The sequence below is a fragment of the Mercenaria mercenaria genome, chromosome 1 (genome assembly GCF_021730395.1).
Source record: "Mercenaria mercenaria strain notata chromosome 1, MADL_Memer_1, whole genome shotgun sequence".
NCBI lineage: Eukaryota > Metazoa > Mollusca > Bivalvia > Venerida > Veneridae > Mercenaria > Mercenaria mercenaria.
Genome location: NC_069361.1, coordinates 36,465,262 through 36,489,230, shown reverse-complemented (window position 1 = coordinate 36,489,230; position 23,969 = coordinate 36,465,262). Strand labels below are relative to the sequence as shown.

At 36.1% G+C, this 23,969-nt stretch overlaps 3 protein-coding genes and 1 long non-coding RNA gene across 5 annotated transcripts; 3 read left to right on the top strand and 1 right to left on the bottom strand.

Annotated features, from left to right (window-relative positions):
- Positions 1–207: 207 nt before the first annotated feature.
- Positions 208–10,263, top strand: LOC123541748 (uncharacterized). Of its 2 annotated transcripts, none has more exons than XR_008371134.1 (4): positions 208–363; positions 719–811; positions 8,159–8,266; positions 10,056–10,263. It is a non-coding gene; the product is annotated as an uncharacterized LOC123541748 (long non-coding RNA). The 2 variants fall into 2 exon arrangements; XR_008371133.1 differs by having other exon boundaries at positions 719–835.
- Positions 10,264–17,012: 6,749 nt separating this feature from the next.
- Positions 17,013–17,626, top strand: LOC128556277 (52 kDa repressor of the inhibitor of the protein kinase-like). The gene is made up of 2 exons (XM_053540820.1): positions 17,013–17,150; positions 17,342–17,626. Exons 1-2 carry the CDS (start codon positions 17,055–17,057, stop codon positions 17,624–17,626), a joined length of 381 nt encoding a protein of 126 aa, XP_053396795.1. The 5' UTR covers positions 17,013–17,054.
- A 26-nt stretch (positions 17,627–17,652) lies between these two features.
- On the top strand, positions 17,653–18,702 carry LOC128556257 (uncharacterized). Its single transcript, XM_053540759.1, has one exon. It carries the CDS (start codon positions 17,653–17,655, stop codon positions 18,700–18,702), a length of 1,050 nt encoding a protein of 349 aa, XP_053396734.1.
- A 122-nt stretch (positions 18,703–18,824) lies between these two features.
- Positions 18,825–20,810, bottom strand: LOC128557216 (uncharacterized). The gene has a single exon (XM_053544319.1). It carries the CDS (start codon positions 19,930–19,932, stop codon positions 18,916–18,918), a length of 1,017 nt encoding a protein of 338 aa, XP_053400294.1. The 5' UTR covers positions 19,933–20,810; the 3' UTR covers positions 18,825–18,915.
- Between the last annotated feature and the right edge of the window lie 3,159 nt (positions 20,811–23,969).

The following is a 23,969-nucleotide window of genomic DNA, read 5'->3' as shown; positions in this document are numbered from 1 at the left end:
ATGTGTGAATTTCTATTTTGAAATAGCCGAAACCATTACAGTACAAGTATTATTTATGATGGACAACTGAAAATAATAGTCTTATTGTATAATAAACCTTTTGCTGAGGTTTCAACTGTCAATACCTAACCTAGTATTACGAAATTAAATGAATGCTAGTAATCTGCCTGTTCAAGTAATGATAGTTTGTTTATGATTTTTAAGGGTGTAGATCCAAACAGATTTTTGAAGACTCGTGTACAGGGGATTCTAAACCATGGTTGCAGTACTTTTAAATGCAATGTCAACATAAATGAATACAGCCATGATTCCAATCTTGTGATAAACACTCTACTGCGTGTCATTCATGACTCGCAATCAAAGGTATGTCTGTGCCATTATATTTTTATTCGATTTTGTCTGAAGTAAAAAACAGGCATGTAATTATAAGAAACATTGCAAATACAAATTTGAAACAGCATAGTATCACACGACTTACTGATGAATTTCTAAACAATTATTTTCTCCTTTTCTGAAAATAATCTCGTGAAAAAAGAATACCAAATAAAAAATCCCAAAGTTTATATACTATATAATGACAGTTTACTATAATCTCTGTTTTTAGCTGCTCCATGTTTATTGCTTATGCTTACTCATAGACAAGTTAACGACCAAATGTGCTAATTGTATTAAAATGTTTGTATTATTCATCTTATAAATTAAATTAATTCTGTTTCAGCTTGGAACTTTACCAGAGGTGTTGTTTCTTCAGGCTGATAACTGTGGAAGAGAGAACAAGAACAAATACATGATGTCTTTTTGTGCATTACTTGTACGTCTACATGTATTTAGTGAGGTAAAGATAGTTAGTTGTTCTGCACTTACTTTCAAAGTCTGTATACCGTAGATACCCATGTATAATGCGCAGTTTTTTGACCCCCGGGACCACCCCCGAATCGTGGGTGCGCATAATATACAGGTATAGACAATTTTCCTACTTCAAAACAAGTTTGTTACAGATGTTCGCCATTTTGGTAAAGGGAAACTACTCCCCGCGCTTACTGTCTCCGCTAAAATCTAAGATTGCCGTTACGTTCCGTAAGAGATCGAATTGTTTATTTTTCTTTGAAACAAAATTAATTTCATATAAATTTAAAAGTATTTTGACGAAAGAAATGTTTATAAATCACAAAAATTATGATACTAATTAAAGATCGAGAATTATCTTTAACCGAGATCAAACTGTGAACAACATAATTGACACGAGGTGACACGTTAATTGCCGGTAATTACTGGCTTTATGATCGTGACAAAAAGACTATCACACCTTTTGTTATCAGTTTGAATTGAGAAGCTCATGTCATTTTGAAAGATACCATTCCGAAATATTGAATCAGCTGCTATTTATTTATTCAAAATAGTGAATTAAAAAAGGTAAAACAACAAATATAACAATAATTTACTGGTTTTATTTCCGAGAAAACAAAAATCGATAGTACCGTGAGACTGATGCTGCTCTCCGCCGCGGAGATAAAATTTATTACCGGTGTCGATGTAAACTCTACTTTCGTTTTCCATCCACCTCAAAAATTGACCAAAAATTTTTTTTTTTTTTTTTTTTTTTTTTTTTCCCCCCCAGGATTTTGGACTAAGATCGGGGGTGCGCATTATACACGGGTGCGCATTATACATGGGTATCTACGGTAATTTGAATTCAGAGATTTTCATTTTGTTTTGTATTTCTATACGCTGTATATCATTTAGAGAAAAATGAAGGCTGGTTGTACTGAAAAGGACGTAAAGGGATGTTCCCCTATGTATGGCTATACTGTATATGCCATTTGAAACTCGAATTGTAAGGTTTTCATGCATACCACGATGTTAAATATTATATATTTTGAAATGATTTTGTTAAATGAGACGTGGGGTATCTTCCCCTAAATATGGCTCTACTCTATGTGCTATTTGAAATTCGCTTCCTGAATTTTATATGCACACCTAGACGTTGTATACTATTTAAAGAAAAATTAAAAGTGATTTTTGTGAAAAGGATTAGAGGGAATGTTTCTCGATCTACGGCTATAGCTAAGTGTCATTTAATACCTGAGTAGTTTGTTTATTATGCATGCTAAGAGGCTGTTCAATATTTAAAGAACAAGGCAGTCTGAAAGACAGCTAAATCCCCTGCCACTGCTATGGATAGTGAAAGGGTAAACCTTTGATTTTAGCTGTGACCTTGACCTTGAACTGACATGGCTGACTCATGAATTCTGCACAACGTCTTGATGAGGTGATCATTTGACCCAAGTTTCATGAAAATCCTTCAAGGGGTTTAGGAGATATAGAGCTGAAACCTTTGACCTTCAGTTGTGACCTTGACCTTGAGTTGACATGGCTGACTCATGAGTTCTTGATGAGGTGATCATTTGACCCAAGTTTGATGAAAATCCTTCAAGGGGTGTAGGAGATACAGAGTGGACACAAAATGGAAGGCTCAAACCTTCGACCCTTAGTTGTGACCTTGACCTTGAGCTGGCATGGTTGACTCATAATTTCTGCACATCGTTTTGCAGAGGTAATCATTTTACCCAAGTTTTATAAAATTCCTTCAAGGGGTTTAGGATATGAGCGGACACAAAATGGAAGGCTCAAATCTTTGACCCTAAGTTGTGACCTTGACCTTGAGCCGGCATGACTGACTCATGGGTTCTGCACATCATCTAGATGAGGTGATCATTTGACCCAAGTTTGATAAAATTCCTTCAAGGGGTTAAGGAGATATAGAGTGGACACAAAATGGAAGGCTCAAACCTTTGACCTCGAGTTGTGACCTTGACCTTGAGCCGACAAGGCTGACCCATGGGTTCTGCACATCGTCTTGATGAGGTGATCATTTGACCCAAGTTTCATGAAAATCCTTCAAGGAGTTTAGAAGATATGGAGCGGACACAAAATGGAAGGCTCAAAACCTTTGACCCTAAGTTGTGACCTTGACCTTGAGCCAGCATGGCTGACTCATGGGTTCTGCACTTTGTCTTGATAAGGTGATCATTTGACCCAAGTTTTATAAAATTCCTTCAAGGGGTTTATGAAATATAGAGCGGACACAAAATGGCAGGCTCAAACCTTTGACCTTGAGTTGTGACCTTGACCTTGAACCGACAAGGCTGACTCATGGGTTCTGCACATCGTCTTGATGAGGTGATCATTTGACCCTAGTTTCATGAAAATCCTTCAAGGGGTTTAGGAGATATGGACCGGACACGATTTTGTTACGGACGGAAGGACGGAAGGACGGACAGACGCAGACCATTCCTATAATCCCTCCGCCACGGCGGGGGATTAAAAAAAAAAAGTGATTTTGCGAAAAGGGACATAGGGGGATGTTACCCTATCTATAGCTCTACTGTATGTGAAAAATGAAAAGTGATTTTGTTAATAGGGATGTGGGGGGATGTTACCCTATCTATGGCTCTACTGTATGTGAAAAATGAAGTGATTTTGTTAAATGGAAAGTGGGGGGATGTTACCCTATCTATGGCTCTACTGTTTATGTTATTTGAAACTCGTTTTATTAATTTTATATGCATACCCTAACATTGTATACTATTCAAAGAAAAATGAAAAGTGATTTTTGTGAAAAGGATGCGGGGGGAATGTTCCCCTTTCTACAAATAAAATGTATGTGACAATTAAAACCCGAGTTGTTAGTTTGTTATGCATACCACGAGGTAGTTTAATATTTAAAGAAACATGAAAAGTGATTTTGTGGGGGATGTTACCCTATCTATGGCTCTATTGTATTTGAATTATGAAAAGTGATTTTGTGAAAAGGGATGTGGGGGGACGTTACCCTACCTATGGCTCTACTGTATTTGAAAAAATGAAAACTGATTTTGTTAAAAGGGACGTGGGGGGGATGTTACCCTATCTATGACTCTATTGTATTTGAATAATGAAAAGCAATTTTGTGAAAAGGGACGTGGGGGGACATTACCCTATCTATGGCTCTACTTTATTTGAAAAATTGAAAATTCATTTTGATTTTGTTAAAAGGGAAGTGGGGGGATGTTACCCTATCTATGGCTCTACTATATGTGTTATATATCTGTATAATCATTTTTCAATATCACCCCAAAAAAAGGACAAATGGAATTTCCTTTTTTATTCTGGAAAGCCTTATTCATCAATATTTACTTGACAAAAATGAACTTGTCTGGCTCAGAACATTTACTAAAGGTGTAGGGTTAACAAGACAACTAATGCTACGCTGGGATGGTCCATATAAAGTTATCAGAAAGTGACGAGATGTCACTTTTCAGATTCATAAGACTCTTAAAACTTCCCCAAAAATAGTACATCACAATCGCCTGAAACCTTACAAAGGAAAGTTGAGTAAGTGGTTTGCCCAGTAGATCCTCTAAATCTGTAAAATGTAAGATAGATTCAGTGCTGATAGTTATTTTGGTCATTCATAATTGTTTTTATCTTTCCAGAAACTGTTTATATCACCTGATGTCATGACCTCTGCCTTCATTAATGGAGTTGGTGCCCCGCCCTTCAAAGGATCTAATTAGTCGTCTTGTGCAACTACAAGCACACGAAAATCTTATATGTTTAAACATGTAGAAAACATACAACATGATAAATCTATGTCTTTCATTGATGATTTTGACATTCCTAAACAAGACGCCGATGAACTCTTTGACCCTGAAGAGTTTGTCCAGTCAGTAGAAAATTTTGCAAAAAGTAAAAAAAATTCCTAGCTCTGCATCCAGCACTTCATCATCCAAGTCCTCCTCTTCTTCTGCAAAGTGGTCATCTTTGTCTTTCACCTCACCTTCCTCTTCATCGTCGTCATTGTCTTCAGCTTCAAAGAATACTATTGTCAAGCCAATCAGACCAAAGCCCAGCTCTGACCCTATGCACTATTTTGCAGATGCCCCTTCCCTCTTCCAACCATCCAATAATATCCCAAACAAGAGCTCCACCAAGCGGGGCAATATACGCCTGAAGGGTTAAATCAGAGGAGGATGACAGCAAAATTTAAAGAACTTGACTGTTGAAGCCCAAAGGACAGAAAACAAGAGCACCGCCTTGCGGGTGCTGACGCTCATCTGATTTTTTTTGTGTAATAGAAATATTGTCCTACCCATGATTTTCTAAGTCTAAAAAGGGCCATCATTCTTGCAAAAAGCAGGATAGAGTTATGTTTCTTGATGTACAGTGTCCACTTATGATGGTGAAAAACTGTTGCAAGTTTTAAAGCAATAGCTTTGATAGTTTATGAGAAAAGTTGACTTAAACATAATACTCAACCAAGAAAATGATTTTCTAAGTCCAAAAGGGGCAATAATTATTGCAAAAAGCAGGATGGAGTTATGTTGCTTGCTGTACAGGGTCAGCTTATGATGGTGAACAAGTGTTGCAAGTTTCAAAGCAATAGCTTTGATAGTTTAAGAGAAAAAGTTGACCTAAACATAAAACTTAACCAAGAAATCTGATATTTTCTAAGTCCAAAAGGGGCCATAAATCTTGCAAAAAGCAGGACAGAGTTATGTTTCTTGCTATACAGGGTCAACTTATGATGGTGAACAAGTGTTGCAAGTTTCATAGCAATAGCTTTGATAGTTTAGGATAAAAGCTGACCTAAACATAAAACTTAACCAAGAAAACTGATTTTCTAAGTCCAAAAGGGGCAATAAATCTTGCAAAAAGCAAGATGGAGTTATGTTTCTTGATGTACAGGGTCAACTTATGATGGTGAACAAGTATTCCAAGTTTCAAAGCAATAGCTTTGATAGTTTAGGAGAAAAGCTGACCTAAACATAAAACTTAACCAAGAAATCTGATATTTTCTAAGTACAAAAGGGGCCATAAATCTTGCAAAAAGCAAGATGGAGTTATGTTTCTTGCTATACAGGGTCAGCTTATGATGGTGAACAAGTATTCCAAGTTTCAAAGCAATAGCTTTGATAGTTTAGGAGAAAAGCTGACCTAAACATAAAATTTAACCAGGCAACGCCGACGCAGACGCCGACGCCGACGCCGACGCCGACGCCGACAACCGCTCAAGTGATGACAATAACTCATCATTTTTTTTCAAAAAATCAGATGAGCTAAAAATGGAAGAAATTCAAAAAAAATAAATTCAACAGAAAAAAAATCCAAGTCCACAAAAAAAAATCTTAACCAGGTACAGATATGTCAAAATAGACCTAAAAATTGGAGGTACCATCCGTGTTGTACCAAAGAAAAGTGATCTTTATTTTTTCCTACGGCTTATAATAAAAAAGTTACAAAATAAGCTATTTATAGTAACTAACAAGAGCGCCCCCAAGCGGGGCAATATACGCCCGAAGGGTTACATCAGAGGATGGAAACAAAATTTAAAGAACTTGACTGTTGAAGCCAAAAAGAAGAAATTCCCCCCCCCCCCTCCCCACCCAAAAAAAAACTAGGTCCACAAAAAAATTATTACCAGGTAAAGTTATGTCAAAATACATCTAAAAATTGGATGTACCATCCATGTTGTACCACAGAAAAGTGGTTGCGGTTTTTCCCTACTACCAATAATAAAAAAGTTTCAAAATAAGCTATTTATAGTAACAAAAAGGGAAGTAATTAAAAAAAAAAATTATTATAAGAGAACAAAAAGGGATCTGCCAAATAACAAGAGCTGTCCATTTTAAGCTCGACTATTCAAAATATTGTCCCAGAAGCAGGAAAATATTACCCAAAAAGGCTAAATATCAAGAGACTTAAGTTCAAAAGGGGACATAATTTGACCAAAATGCATACCAGAGTTATGGGACTTGCTGCTATCAACTAGTTTTATAACCCCGAAGGCACATGTGAAGTTTCAATTCAATATGTGCATTAGTTTTGGTAACTTGCATGTAAAACTTTAACCAGAATTTTCTAAGTCCAAAAGGGGGCATAATTTGCCCAAAATACATGTCAGAGTCATGGGACTTGACCCAGTGAGGCTGGTAATTGATCTAGAAAAAGAAAAAATAAGTTTCAAATCTATATGCCTTTTAGTAATAGCTGTATGTACTTGCACGCAAAACTTTAACCAGGATTTTTTCCAAGTCCAAAAGGGGGCATAATTTGGCCAAAATGAAGGTCAGAGTTATGGGAGTTGATGCTATCAACTAGTTTTATAACCCCGAAGACACATGTGAAGTTTCAGTTCAATATCTGCATTGGTTTTGGAGATAGTAACTTGCATGTAAAACTTTAACAAGAATTTTCCAAGTCCAAAAGGGGGCATAATTTGCTCAAAATACATGTCAGAGTTATGGGACTTGACCCAGTGAGGTTGGTAATTGATCTAGAAAAAGAAAAAGTAAGTTTCAAATCTATATGCCTTTTAGTAATAGCTGTATGTACTTGCACGCAAAACTTTAACCAGAATTTTCTAAGTCCAAAAGGGGGCATAATTTGCTCAAAATACAACACAGACATAGGCCATTTTTATGCCTATTTTTACTAAATCAAGGGCCAGAACTCTTGTCTGACTGTGGGAGATCCAAGTTAAAACCCCTGGTGCACTGTTTCCCAAGCTGAATAACAATCCTGTGAGGTCTGATAACCCTGTCATTTGAGATAATAACAACACAAATTTGGACGAACATACAAACAAGGGCTATAAATCTTGTCTTACTCAGGTAATCTGATCAAAACTTGCAGGGCAGCCTTTCCTTACAGCAGTTCTATAATCATATCTATTTAAATACTACAAACCATGTCACAGATACCACTTCAGACAGACCAATGGAGGTAATGACAGATGGACAGATGGAAAATTATATCCTTTCGCCTTTGTCTGGGAATACAAAATGCACCAGCAAATACATGTATGACCATCTCGGGGGAGGAAAAAATGCCCAATTAACTGTATGCCAAGAAAATAGTGCTCAGTTAACTCTGCATTTACATTTTTAACACAGCTTAAACTGGTGTAAAGTATAAGTTTACAGATTTTTCAATCTAATAGATAAATTGAATAAAACTGCTGGAATAAAACTTGTAATTAACAGATGTGTTTATGGTACACATAAATCAAGGTCAAGTGTGGATTTCAGTTGTTTGTGTTGACTTCGAACTCAATATTTGCGTCAAAAATTACTACAACATTAGTATTGTAAATAAGTATTAGAAATATTTATTGCAGATATTCCGTTTGTTACATCCATGTGTTTGAGACTGAGACTGTCCCTTTGAACAGAGCATTCCGTGTGCAGTGCATGAAAGCCATAGGCAGAAAGACCCAGAGTGTCGGGTAAGCTTAAACATTAAATGTGAGGAGAGTCTTTTAAAAAATAAAGAGCTGTCACTAATGGTGACAAATGCCCCCGCAGCACCTTGACCTTTGACCTGGTGACCCCAAAGTCAGTAGGGGTGGTGTACTCAACAAGTACTATCAGCATGTGAAGTTTGAAGGTCCTGGGTGCAGTACGTGGTTCGCGAGTAAAGTGCCTTCATGCAAAAAGTTAACGTTGTGACGAACAAACGAACGAACTAACTAACGAACTAACGGACGGACAGTTGAAAACTAATATGCCTCCCTTCGGGGGCATAAAAAGAGTTTCATTTAAGATATTGATCATCTTAAGTTGAAACTTTACATTGCACTGTTTCTTTCAATACAACACAAGGGAGAGTAAGGAAAATTTCGTAAATGGGGCTGAATGCTTGAAATGATTATCTCAACTCTGGTTTTTTTCTCTTTTCTCAGGTAGAAGTGATTTTGTTGACACCCCTTCCACTCACAGTGACCCCTCAACTTTACAGAAACGTTAAACAGGTTTCTAAAAAACCTAATTTTAAAGCTAAATGCTTTTAGACCTCAGAAAATTTTCAGCATTATAAGATAATCTCAGTTTGTGAAAATTATGTCCCTTTTTAGCACAGAAACTATATGACTGGAAACTTCACAAGTCATTAGCATCATGAAATGTTCTCAAAAAGCATGCTTTGTATCTCAGGCGGCTTACACTGACAAGATTGAACCACAACTAATGTTTTTAGGAAGTTAAAATTAGATATATATTAACAAATATGTAACCAAGTAATATCCTACAGACCCTACAGCACAATTTCATGCTAGCAGTATTAAATGCAATTCAGTGTAATGAAAAAAAGCTAAGCACATTTTTCACTAGTTTTTCATTTTATTTGAATCTTCTTTGGCAGCAAGTTCAAGGTTGCTACTGAGGTGGCTTGTGTGTCAAAGAGGTGTTTTGAGTGTGTAACACACATGTTCCAGAGAATGGGTGACTTTCTGAGTCTAATAAACACCTCCCTTTTCCGAGAAGTCTGTGGATTCAGGGATGAATCGAAACTATTCTCACTGTTGAATGCTCTAGCAGAAGGAAGCATAATCAAGAAAAGATTTTAACAAGAGTTAAATTTTTCCAGCAGAAAGTGGTGAAACTCCAGGACATAGAATCAAAAAGGGCAGAATATAATGAACTCAAAGTTTAAAATTTAAGATAAAAAGTTTGCGGATGAGCTGATAAACATGCCAACTTTCAAGTTACAAAGTATTCATTTAGAAGACAATTTTAACAACCTTTTCCCAGTAGGTGTTTACTCTGTTCTTTATGAAAGTAAATTTTGGAAACAAGTAACTATCATTTAGTTATAAAATGATTTATTTGGATTATCTGGCAATGTGGGAGACATTCTTGGGCAGATGAAGAAATTTTCAAGTATGTCCTATAACTTGCAATGGGCTAACTGATATTTTTGTTTAACACAAAGAAATTTATTAGCAATTGCTGATCAAACTGAAAGTGATATTATACAATCAGTGCTAGCCCTGGCCTTTATAAATTAATAGCCACTTTTTTTTTCAGGGAAACTCTGAACAGGTACTAGAAATAATTACATTAAAACGGAATAAATGACAACAGTTAAATAATTTGAACCAAGAAGTCATTGCAAGTAATGTAAATGAATAAAAAAAAAATGCAAAATAGGATGTTAAAAAGTACTGAAAAATAAGATAACTATATAGACATAATTATATCTCTTGTGATTCAAACAAATTTATATTTGCCTTCCAGAGAGTGAGTCCGAGGCTGACAAGGCGGAGGCCTCTCAGCTATCGGTCCGCAGTTTAGCCCTGCCAGGATGAGTATTTCAGCCGCTTCACGGGAGGATGACCTGGACACAACATTAATACAGATATCCGCTGACACAACCGCTGACGCAACCATTAATTATAGGGAATTTTCAAACACAGACAAGTATGCGCCAAATGGTACTATAATATCACCCGTACATAGGTCAGACAATGTGTACGCCCCAAAGGGGTTTCGTCCAGTAACTGATGAGAAATTAAATAAAAAAAATGAAAAAGATGAAGTCTAAAAGCAGTAGGAAAATGTCTGAGTATGTTAGGCCACAAACATATCAATGGTCTTCAGATAATAACTTTGTTACACCTGTAAAGAAGATCGGTGCCGGAAGATCTGAGAAACGGAATTAAAGACTGTGGATATATATCTTATCTGTGAAATCGTACAATATATTAGTTACATTGTGTGCATTTTGTTTGACCAGTAAGATATTTCAGTGCAAGACAAATTGGAATACCAGAAGAGTATAAATTTTTACTTATATTACGCATTGCATACTATTACAGGAGTTGATCTTCTTAAACACAGAGAAGACATTTATTAAATCACAAACCTATGTGTCGGGGCCGGATGGAGATTATGAAAAACTGAAATAAACACTTAAATTTTCTGTTTTCGCATCATCATGTGCAATTTGTTTTACATATAAGATATTTCAGTACAAGATAAATTGGTATACCAGAATAAAGCATAATTATATTTACACTCATTTCATGCCTTATTTATGTCTTTGTTGTCTTATATATATACTCCTTGTTTAGCCCCCGGATGTATACCAGGAGTATATGTAAGGGCTAATTTTAGAAAATACCCTGTGTTATTTTTAATGTTAGGTACAATATTAGATCAAGGGATTAACACTTTTTAATGTCTTTGCGACTTAATAGCAGAGCTACCGGCGCCGCAAAGCGGCGCCGACAGCGTCGCATTACGGTTAGACGTATGAAAAAGAAAATGAATAGAGAGACCTAACTGTGTATACTATCGAGTTGAAAATTCGTGGTACTTTTTTGGAATCGGTGTTGTTCGGATTTTTTCATGTGCACTATGCACATAGTAATTAATCAGTAAAGACGTCAGTAGACGCTTACTGTTTACGGTTGACGAAAGCGTCTCGCTTACTGCTTTGAATATTGAATAAAAATGCAAGTGAGCGTTTGAAAATAAGAAATAAGTGCTAAATACATTTTCTACGAAGAAAAAAGAAATAAAATACAATATTTTCATTTTGAAATGACTTTCGTCACGCTGCCATTACTGAACTTTATTATATATTGTTATGTTTGACCTGATGACGTCGTAACTCCACAATGGTGTAGTGGTTAACGAATTCGCGTTGTTATCCAGAGGTCGCGAGTTCGAACCTCACCTGGACCAGATTTTTTATTTTTTTATTTCTATTTTTTTGTATTATTATGAGTTTTGAAAATACTGTATAACTAAAATCATTCATGTGAAATTTATCATGTGTTTAGTTTTGATGTCAAGTTCCACTGTAGTGCCTGTGTAGTAGATATAACTTAAAAAAAAGAAAAGTTTTAGGATCAAAATATACAGGCATTAAACTGTGAAAAGCAAATAATGCTCTTCTCCCTGTTCGCATATATTTCATCCGTTAGCTTTAAAATCACTGACCAGAGTTTATAAAAAAAAACAAAAAAAAAACAATTGGCAATGAATTAACAACAAACATCAAAAAGGTTCTTACTGCCATCCCTATTCTATAGTGCTAAAAGATTAACCATAAAAAGCCATAGATTGTTGACTCAGAAGTTCAGTAAATAAACAGGGGTTTTCGAGAATATCGGCAAACACTGTTTTTCTCTAGGTAAAATTCTGATTATTAACTTTTAAAAATTGCTAGTCTTTTGGGCTTAAAACAAGCTTTGTACAGTCATGTAAATGATTGATTGTAATTTTCTCATACCAGGCGTCTGTTATAGCAGTGTTTTTGATTGAAAGTTGGACACATTCTTCCTTCCAAAAAGAACCAAATTTTGACAATAATGACATTTAAAATAATTACTTTTGATTATATACAGAATATTTGTGGAGTTTTCACATGTCGAGAATTAATCTTGATGCAGTCTAAAACATGCATTCAGAAATCATGAATTATCATTAATACTTACAATTTTAGTAGATCTAATAGAACATAAACTTCCAAAACGAATCCATAATTCCAGCACCACTCCTTTAATTTTTAACGGGCACTGGTGATTTTTCATGGGAGCTCTGCCTTTTAGGTAGCACCTAATTTCATATTATTGTTAGGCCGTCCAGCTGATCTAAACACGATTAGTAACCTGAAACTTGTACATGTATATTTTTGATCGCATAGAACCAGAAGTTACATCAACGTTTTCGGCGCGCGTATTTTATGTCAGACCTAAACCACGGTATTAATCGATAGCCCTACCTGTTCTTGATCAATCTATATCGGTGATCCGCTCGGAATACTGTTATTTAGAAAGATATGCGAGAAATACTTCGCTTATATCGGTCTTTCGCTCCGCGACATTGTTTACTTCCGGTTGCTCCGGTGTCACCGTACGTTTTATGTAACGTCGTTTTCGATTGGACAGTAGCTACCTCCACGTACGTCACGTACCGTTCACGTACCGTTGTCGTATGCGGAGCTGTGCTAAAACTATAAAAGGCCCGTTTTTTGGCTCCTCATTTGTCAATCTTTCCTCCACCCTGAAGACAGTAACCCCTATGTTGAATGCATAAAAATCGGCTCCACAAATATTAATTTATCCTGACATAAGCATACTGTATAAGAGTCATAGAACAGTAACTTCTGGAGTTATGTGGAATTTATGAATACTTTATGAACTACTGAATATTTTACCCTGGAACTGCTAAAACTTTATATCTGAATAAAACATGTGTGACTGAACACTGATTTTGCCTTTTTGCTAGAGATATAGGTACAATGTCATCACTCTTTGTTAGGACCCAACTCAACAACTGTTCCCGGTACTAGGCAGGAGTGCCGGCGGAACAACTGGTGTCAGAAGTGCAGGATATTTATTTCAAGACTGACTGTAGAGAATCAACACAACAAACAAAGTAACCAGTATGTACCAACATTTAGTTCCAGCAATCTGATCAACTAAGCTCCGTAATATAGCTCCATGAAACAAATTGCTCCATAGAATTGCTCCGGAACGCTAAAGTAGCTCCATAAAAAAAATGTTCCCTAACAATAATATTGCTGCATAGCCATAAAGTGGCTCCACACAGAAATAGCTCCACAGCATTTGTATTTTGGCTCCACGAGGAATGAAGCTCCACAATCGGCTCCGGTGAAGACATTAGCTACGCAGAAACCATAAGCAACAATCTACCTTGAGTATAATAGTACATTAAAGGAACGATTGACCATTCTATCACCCTATTACTAGTTTAAGTCGACACTCCTGGGTGATAGAATTTAGCTCCACGGATTCTATCGGCTGGTTCCATTAGATCCAAGGACCATTTGTTAGGGGGACTGCTGTTACCAAATATAAGAGAATCTCTACATCACAATACCTGCCAATTACCTTGAAATAGACAAAAGGGATGGCTTGTTCCAATACATTGAAATGTAACACAACTGAAATGGAGACTGGAAACAAAGCTGTTGGTGATGATCTTCGGCTTGAATATGAAAATACAGACCTGAATCATGAAACAGATATTGAATCATGTGAAAGCGAAAGAGGAATGCACCTTGGGGGAAGCCTGAAAACTTCTGTAATGATTAAAGAGGAAAAGAGACTTGGTAATTTGGTAGAAGATTTTTCCAGTAGTATTGAAGCCCATAGAAAATACCATAATGAAATCCATGAACAATTAAGAGTCTTAGAACATGACCTTCAGGGTATTAAAGAGTTACAACAGAACAGTGTGAGGTAATATCCTAGTGAGAATGCCGTACCAGAGGCAAATCAAATTTCACTTCCTCATATGCTCTATATAGACAACACGATGTCTGAGACAGAAAATGACTACCAATCAGTAAACCAAGAAGAAGAAAGCAGTACAAATTCAAACTGTAATATAGTTCTTAAACCACCTACTTATGATGGAAAAGAAGATTTACAAGAATTCCTTGAATCATTTAACATAATCTGCCAAATAAACAGCTGGGATCAAAAGACAAAGGGACTTTATTTAGCAAGTTGTCTTACTAAAAGTGCTAGATCAGTTCTTCCAGATCTAGACCAGAATGAGAAATGGGACTATAACAACTTAGTAAAGAAACTGAATGACCACTATGGAACCTTAAACCAGAAAGAGATATTTAAAGTCAAACTGAGAAACAGAAGACAATTTCCCGGAGAGTCTATCTCAGACTTAGCTCAAGATATTATGAAATTGACCAAACTGGCACATCCTAATTTTTCCATGGGCTTGACTGAAACTTTTGCAATAGACAAATTCATTGAAGCTATCAGTGATTCTGACATTCCATTACGTTTATTGGAGAGGCTACCTAAAACTTTAAAGGAAGCTGAGATAACCGCAACCAGGTTTGAAGCTTTATGCAAAGCTGAAACCCTTCGACAACAGATGATACCCATAACTGCCACAAATACGAATGATGGATGTGAAAATGACAGTTCCTGGAATGAACTCCCAGACCCTTTCTTGAAGGGCAATGATCACGGAAATTACAGTGCCTTTACTGGATGCCATGAACAGCTGCCGAGACTTAACTCCCAGTTTCCGTGTGAATACTCATTAATAGCCCAATATCCAGAGGCTAACATAGACGAGGATTTATTTACTGACCAGTGCATTGTCGAGACTGACGACCACACACAAAACACACCACGGAGGACGTACTACGACTGAGAAACAGAAGAAGAGAATTGTCTGATGAACTGTTATGTAGTAGAATTAAGTAGTGTAATCAATTTTTGGCATCACTGTTGATGTTATATTGTTCTTCAAATTTGTGAAAGTAGAAGTTTAATTATAATTAATGTTTTATGCTAAAATAGTGTTACCAGTAGACTGTCCGGTTTATGCATAAATGTCTATTTAAACTAAATGAACAGTATATAACTTTTCCTATTAATTAAATGCTTTTTCTTTATCACTAATTGATTTTTAATTTTTAGCCATTAGTCTGTATTGTTTTATTTTGACACTGTACCCAAAATACCATCTGAAATGGTCATACTCTGTTAATAGTGCACTATTACTTTAGGATCATATTGCTATAGCTATATTAGAAATGTATATGGGATTTTGCAGTATATAGATGTTGAATATTATTAAAGGTATCCATGAGCCATCTTTATATGTAATGTGTAAAGGTTCCGTACGGTCAGTTGTTTATTGCACATTTTTATATGTATATAAATCATTGTCAGCACATGCGTTATTTCTGCTATTACTAATAGAATATTTGAATATTATGGGAGACTTGTTTATGGTAACTAGAAGATGTTACTACTTTTAGGCCTACACCTATTGCTGACTTAAATCCTGTCCTATTGTTATTTGCTCATGAGCCTTAGCAGGGTTCTCGGTATGTAAGTTGATTAAGAATGTCCGATTGGAGGCCCTGCGGGTACACCTTTTACATGTACCTTGCACACCTTTACATGTGCCATTTCACACACCTTTACATGTGTTGTTTGACATACGCCGGTGGGCCGGGGGTTAAAACTCTGTTTCCTCCTTTAATAGGCAGTCACTTTTTGGGATCCCGACAGGTATTATTATTGTATTATTATATTGGCGCCCAGGGTCGTGCAAGCCCTTTTGTCTCCCCACTCTTTATACTTTTAATGTGCCAATGTGATTGAAATTTTGATTTTGGAACATTTACATTCCTATTTTAGTTTATGAATCATTTTATAGTAGGCCTGGCACTTAGGATAAGGATACCGTGTTTAGAGTTTATTATGAATATAAATGAGAATACCAAGTAATAATATTGTGAGGAATTTAAGAGTAAATTTTATATTGGGTGCAGTGTAATTTTGTTGTACAGTGTAATTTTGTTATACGGTGTAATTTTGTTGTACGGTGTAATTTTGTTAATCTGTTTATGTGATTATTTTAAAGCAGAATACCTTTAGTGTGACAGTTTTAGTGAGCAAGACCTATTTAAGTCATAAAAAGTATCACGTCAAATTGTAACCATAAATTTAATTATTAATCTTATACCTTGTTTTAAAGTAAACTATTCTTTCGGCCGAGGATAGGATACTTATTTATTGTTAAGTTATTACTTTTGAGAAACATAGTTCTAAGAATAAGTAAGAAATTACAGACTAATATGTTGCTGAATTTGCTAGTTGTATTATTACTTGTTCGTTGTCATAGTTGGGAATGTTTAAGGAATTCAAAATATGTTTAGCTGCGGATTTTGTATAAAATATTTGAAAAACAGTCGCTATCTTTTACCATTATTATGCTATTGTATATTTGTGTGATTTAACATGCATGTCATTCTTAATTTCATGATTACAGGAATGTTTTAGTCAATCTAGTTTTGATCAGTTTGACTCCCCACCAGCTTTCATTTACTAAAGTTTCCTTACTGAGTACTATCATTTTCACTCCAATTCAGGGACTGAATTCCTTTTAGGGGAGGGTGCAATGTTAGGCCGTCCAGCTGATCTAAACACGATTAGTAACCTGAAACTTGTACATGTATATTTTTGATCGCATAGAACCAGAAGTTACATCAACGTTTTCGGCGCGCGTATTTTATGCCAGACCTAAACCACGGTATTAATCGATAGCCCTACCTGTTCTTGATCAATCTATATCGGTGATCCGCTCAAAATACTACGTATTGACAAATTTTATCACGTGACCCGAAACAGGTAAACAGAGAGTTTCCCAGCCAGTGTGTTTATATACATACCGCATGTACACATTGCAAAGATTATCTAGTATTATCTTGAAATCATGGTGTTTTACTGCTGTGTTCCCAATTGTAAATCTTCAGGATTTGATGAAAATGTATCAATGCATAAATTTCCAAATGATGAAAGGCAAATTAAGGTAAGAAAGCTATTTCATATTTTTTATTTATAAAAATAGTTCAGTGTTCAAAATATTAAGATAGAAATGTTGCTTGTTTAAAGAACATACAGAATTCATCAAAAAAAAAAAATCCCAGCTGCTGTTACAAGGAAAAGTGAAGTATTGTTAAGAGTGCCTTCTGATAAATAGTGTTTTCTTTTTAATTTTAGGTGTGGAAAGACAGGATACGTAGGTCAGGGTCATCGGCTACAAAGGATGACTTTAGAGTAACAGCCAGCACCAGAGTCTGTTCAAAACATTTCCAATCTGTAGACTATGTTTGCCCAGATGCAGCAAAGAAACGTTTAAAGTGTGATGCAGTTCCATCTGTTTTCACATGGATTCACACACCAAACGGAAGTCACCGAGAAAGAGAAAGTTTGAGGACAGCGATGAGACAAACACTGCATCAGAAGGCGAGGAGAGAGTGCATCAGGAAGTACAGGCTAATATAGTCATGCTGTGTACTAATAGATTCTCAATGAATAACATCGTACATTCCAATCCTAAGCTGAATTTGTTACGTTTTTATACAGGCTTTGCAACTATTGCAGTTTTCAATACCGTTTTAGAACTGATTGTGCCAAAGAAGGACCGAAGTTCAATAACATACTGGGATCGACGCAAAAGTAGTTCATACACATCTGGAGCTGAATATTTTGAAAGTGACTATGAAATGTCAGAAAGTGAAAGCAGTGATGAAGAAGATTTTGATGCATCTCAAGCATCCAGGACTTACAAACTTTCTTTGGAGGATGAATTCTTACTGACTGTAATGAAACTTAGACAGGGGTTATTTAACAAGGACTTGGCAAACAGTTTTCAAATTTCGTTATCAATGGTGTCAAGAATTTTCAATACATGGATAAATTTAATCTACATAAGACTAGGTTCTATGAAAGTTTTTCCTCATCGTGATATAATATCAAAACATATGACACATGATTTTAAAAAGCAGTATCCAAATGTAATGCTAATTATTGATTGCACTGAGTTAAAAATACAAATGCCTTCTTCGTTAGTACGAAAGTCACAAACGTATTCTGACTACAAGTTGGCAAACACATATAAACGCCTCGTTGGAGTAGACAGTCGTGGAGGAATAATGTTTGTGTCACATTTATACACTGGTGGAATTTCAGACAAAGTAATTTGTCAACGCAGTGGTCTCTTTGATTTGTTAAAACAAAAAATAGAGACTGGCGAATTAAAACGTGGAGACGGAATCATGGCAGATAAAGGATTTACAATTGCAAACGAATTGAACGAGATAGGTCTCTGTCTAAACATTCCTCCATTCCTTGGAAAAAGAAAACGATTGTCTGCTGCAAATGTACAGGATACACATGTAATAGCTCATCATCGGATACATGTTGAAAGGGCCATAGGAAAAGTTAGAAACTTCCATATATTTGACAGAAGATTACCTATTAAATCTGCTGGTGTTGTAAACCAAATATGGACTGATTGTCACCTTTTGTCAAATTTCCAGGACCCTCTTATTGCAAAAACTTCAACTGACGATGACTAAAGTACTCACTTAAACGTCCGTCTGCTTGTTTTTAAGATAAGGCACTGCTGAGTTGACGTAAAATTGAGCAAGCTTTGGGAAAATTCTTGCCCACACGTTTTTGTCATAAAATGTACGTTCTACAAATAGCCCTTTGTTCGTGAAAACAACAAAGTCGCACCAATTTACACCGGCTATTGCCATCTGTCCAGTCACTTGGTAGAAGTAACTATGTTACCTTTTTAAATGCAGCTTCTCGTCCCTTATTTCAAGACAGAAGTCTGTATTTCTTGCTGCTTCCGCGGGTGTAGTATTTCTATATTTATATGGGTACTTAATTTCCAACAGCCCGAAGTGATCATAAGATGACCTGTCTAAAACTTTGCCGTCTGGGGAGGCTCCAAGATAAGGACAGCTTGGATTTATTAGGAGTCCTGTGCGAAATACTGACACATTATGTTTACAATTGTTTTTCATTTTTTTAGTGTACAATTTTCGTGCAGTATCTTCTTTATCTCTGCCGTGTGAAATTGATTTTACACTTGATAAATCTTTGCATGTAAATAAATTTTTGACAAAAGCTTCACTTGGTTCACTTCTTCTATTTATAACGTCGCCAAACTTTGATGCTGTAAGTCTATTTTTACGCATCTCATGCCATAGTTTATTCTGAGACTGATCGATAGTGATTTGTTCAATCTCCTCAGACCTGGCTTTAGTTACGTCCAGTGATTGCAAGAATGTTTTGCTTGTTTCATCAAGTTGAGTTAAGTCTATGTTAAGACTTGAATTTGGTACAGGTATATCAGGGAAGCGAAGGTTGTCTTGCAAAACAATATCAACTTCGCTGAGAATGTACGCTGAAAATTCAGACTTAGAGCTGTGATAGTCTTGGAGTTGATAACTGAGTGGGGAACCTGTAGGAACTTCTCCAAATAATGTGTCAGTTGAGTGTGTTGTTGAGTGGTCTTTAGTTAAATACACTATAGGAATGTTACTGTTGCGTGCTCCAACTATTTCTTGTATAGTAGCTACCTCCTCTTTTGATGGTGCCAAAGTTCCTTTACTTTTTTTTGCACGCCCGTCATACAAATAACATTTCACAGGTTCCCTTTTACGTAGCTGTCTGTCAGTTGCTGCTTTGGCAAAGGTGAGCTTCATTACTGGTTCTGGTTCAATTTTGTCCCCACGTGGCTTATGCCATATTTGGCTCACTTCTGTACATGACATATCTGCTGGGATCTCTGTCATTCTCTTGCTACTCCAGTGATTTACATTGTATAACAATGCAATTATATGGTGCAAACTCCTCCGGTTCTGAAAGCATATATGAAATCATATAATGAGAATTTATTTGATAATATTCATTATTCTTTTAGTGACATTTGTTTGAAAACTTCAGTATAGTTTTAATGGAATACAAGACAAAATAATTCACACACAAAAATCAAATTAAGTTTCAATCATTTAAAAAAGTACATAATTTTCACTCACCCAGCAATACAGCTGCATTGTCCATCAAGAACGTTTGATTCTTTTAAACATATCTCTGCCGATAATATATGTGGCAATTCATTTTTCTTCTGACTTCACCAACATTTTGCTTTGACAAGAAATTTACTGTCTGTTTTACAAACAAAAGCATCATGTACATAACTTTCAATAAAAAGATTGTATCCTTTTTCAAATGCCCTGTTTTTTCCTCTTACTTTTATATAATCAGCAATTTGTAAAATAGTAAATTTTGGAATTTCATTTAATTTTTTACTCCAATTCAAAGAACTACTAGAGGCCATTTCTGTAATTTTCTGTAGAATATTGTAAAGACTGAGATTAATTAGGATTCTGTGTAGGTTGAGGGTCTAATTGTTTATTTATTAGCAAGTGATAAGAAATAGATTAACTGTGGTTATTAATCTGACATGGTTGTAAACTCATTGTAGAGGCATTCTCTCTGCAGTGTAGTGAGAATGTTTACCTGTTTCAGATCACGTGATAGGGCTGTCGATATGCAGTATACTGTTATTTAGAAAGATATGCGAGAAATACTTCGCTTATATCGGTCTTTCCCTCCGCGACATTGTTTACTTCCGGTTGCTCCGGTGTCACCGTACGTTTTATGTAACGTCGTTTTTGATCGGACAGTAGCTATCTCCACGTAAGTCACGTACCGTTCACGTACGCGGCGGAGCTGAGCTAAAACTATAAAAGGCCCATTTTTCAGCTCCTCATTTGTCAATCTTTCCTCCACCCTGAAGACAGTAACCCCTATGTTGAATGCATAAAAATCGGCTCCACAAATATTAATTTATCCTGACATAAGCATACTGTATAAGAGTCATAGAACAGTAACTTCTGGAGATATGTGGAATTTATGAATACTTTATGAACTACTGAATATTTTACCCTGGAACTGCTAAAACTTTATATCTGAATAAAACATGTGTGACTGAACACTGATTTTGCCTTTTTGCTAGAGATATAGGTACAATGTCATCACTCCTTGTTAGAACCCAACTCAACAACTGTTCCCGGTACTAGGCAGGAGTGCCGGCGGAACAATATATACTCCTGGTTTAGCCCTCAGGGTGTAAACCAGGAGTATATTATATAGTGGTGGTGGACTTGCAACATTCTTCAGTCAAAAGGAGGGAAACAACAGGAACTGCTGAAAAAGGAAAAAGTACTTTCAAAGGAAGATCATCAAAAGTAACCCCTACAAGGAAATCTCTCTCTAATAAATCAGCTATCAAGACTCGACCACAACCATCAGAAAACAAGAAGGATCCAAAGCTTTCAACTAATCTGGAGGCCCACATGGAAGACTGGATAATCCAAATGCGTTAACCTCATAAAATAAAATCGTTATTATTATTATATTATTATAGTCAACTAAGAAGAGTAACTGCAGTGTATAACAGAGTATCTCATTTACTGAGTTGTCTTTCCTAATCCCAAGATTTTTCCGAATAACAAGCTTCAGAGTGTTTGAGACTTCCGAGTGTAAGATAAGCAAATGAATACTTTTTTAACACGATTCCTGTGGGGTCTAAAGCAGGATATTGCCTAAACTTCTATACGATCAACAGTGCACACCTGTGGATCAATTAGTGAAGTATACCGCGTACACGTGTTGGCGATAAACAAATCAATTAAGCAAGGTCACCGTTTAGAGGTGGTAATTATGCATCTGGGCAAATACACTTCCAGCTACCAACTTCGCACGTTTTTGTCGATAAAACTACTTATGTTCAAGCAGATTACTGACAGTGTTTTTGCAATATTGCAGCGCGAGCATTGTACAATTATTGCCTTTTGGTGAGGTCAATATGTGGATTTATCGACCTGATAAAAGTGATATTGACCGAGGGCACAGCCTTGGTCGATATCGCTTTTATCAGGTCGATAAGTCCAATCGACCAAACTAAAAAGGCAACAATTGTTTTATTATTAAATCCAGCCTTCTCATAAGTATAAACATTAAATACAAATATCTGCAACCTTTGGTAATTTTTGCAGTAAATTGTGTACGACGTCGCATTGTTTTGACGTGAAACCGTGATGACATCACAGCTGGCGGTCAATATATGTTTTTGGCTACGCCTTCGAGTCAGTATATGACTTTTTATCATTGATCATGTGACTACATCTAGACCAATGGAAAGGACTACAAAATTTAATAATTATAGATTTAATAATAATGATTTCTCTGGTGATTTCTTCATTAAAATTTTGCCAATGAATCGTACATCAACTTTGCAAAACTCTTCAGTAACAGAAACAACTGTATTGATGTTAAAGAACATTCGGGATGCAGTTCCATGCAAATGCAAAGCCTAAGTATACACTATCTGAGACTACAAAAATGCTTTACCTTCATACAAACAACTCATACCGCAAAACAAAGAGAAAAACTTGATTTATCCATGTCCTCAAAGACATACCCAAGTAAATTACAACATGAAAGTCAACAAGCTTGATTCAAGACTATCAAACAAGAGGGGATGGCTCAACCTCAGTTTCTGAGCTTGCCTGAACCATTTTGGTAGAGGGTCTCAAAAGGAAAATATCAGTGAGGTTGTTTTGAAATGGAGCCAGCATTTTTTCCCAACCAGCACTAAGGATTCTAGTAAATGGGAACTTTCTGAAGACTCACGGTTTATTGAGATCTTGCAGGCCACCGAATCAAACGGTAATGAGCTCACTACTCCACACTGTCAATCAGAACCTGCGGTCCGTTATCGCCGAGATGCAGAATCTCTACCGTGCTTTTATGTCACTAGAAAGAACTTGCACCCGCAGAACCTTTCCCAGGAAGATTTTTAGAGAGGACCTTAAAAGGACACCACATTTCAAAATGAAAACTGTGTGGATGTGTTCATTCTTGCAACAAAATTATCTCTACGTTACAGGCAATAATGTTGGTATTCTCATTCTGAATATAAAATTGATGAGTCTAGTAAGGGAAATTGCCATCTGGGTCCTGTTATATGGTTGATATGAAGCCAGACAAAAAAAGAAATCCGTTAACTGTCTGAACAAATTTCAGGAAGGGATATACAAGGATGCTACAAACCATTTCAGGTGAATTTATCAACCAAGCAGAAGAAATAACTTAAAGATTTATCTATTTTCGCCAAGGTGCTATAGACCAATTTGTTGTAATTCTGACCTGTAAATTCTGAATAAATATGCTGATGCATACAATGGATGCTGGACCATCCAACTATAATAATACCTCACCCTGAACAAAGCACCGAGGTCAAAAGATTCTTTGACAGGGTAAATTCAGTACTCTGTGACATATAAAAGTAACAGTGCTCAAAGCCAAGTCTGATGTCAGGGCAAAGAGAACAATAAACATTCTGTATGTACAGAATTTACTTAGCAAAACCAATTTGTGTAGAACAACAGGGAGGTTTGTAGTTGTGTATTGGAAAAACTGTCTAAAAAATGGGGGAATAGGTAAAACAGTAGAAACTGACGAGTCAAAGTTAGGAAAAAGAAAAATAAGGGCAGACTGGTAGATAGGGTTTTGGTTTTTGGGGGAACAGAAAGGGAAAACAGAAAGAAACTGTGTATAGAAGACAGGACCAGTTCTACTCTAGGAGAAATCATCAAAGAAAACATTCTTCCAGGTACCACCATTATAATTAGTGATTGTTGGAAGGCACATGATTGCACCCAGCAAGAAGGAATTCAACATTTAAAAGTAAATCATTCTCTCAATTTTGTTGACACAGACACTTGTCACTGGAAAGTAAGTAAATGAAGAGGTAGAAAGTTAC

Excerpts from the sequence above, each read along its gene's own strand:
- LOC128556277 (XM_053540820.1), top strand. The coding sequence starts at position 17,055 with ATGGTGTTTTACTGCTGTGTTCCCAATTGTAAATCTTCAGGATTTGAT. Across the intron at positions 17,151-17,341 it reads ATGATGAAAGGCAAATTAAG|GTGTGGAAAGACAGGATACG; the intron begins GTAAGAAAGCTA and ends TTTTAATTTTAG.
- LOC128556257 (XM_053540759.1), top strand. The coding sequence starts at position 17,653 with ATGAATAACATCGTACATTCCAATCCTAAGCTGAATTTGTTACGTTTT.
- LOC128557216 (XM_053544319.1), bottom strand. The coding sequence starts at position 19,932 with ATGACAGAGATCCCAGCAGATATGTCATGTACAGAAGTGAGCCAAATA.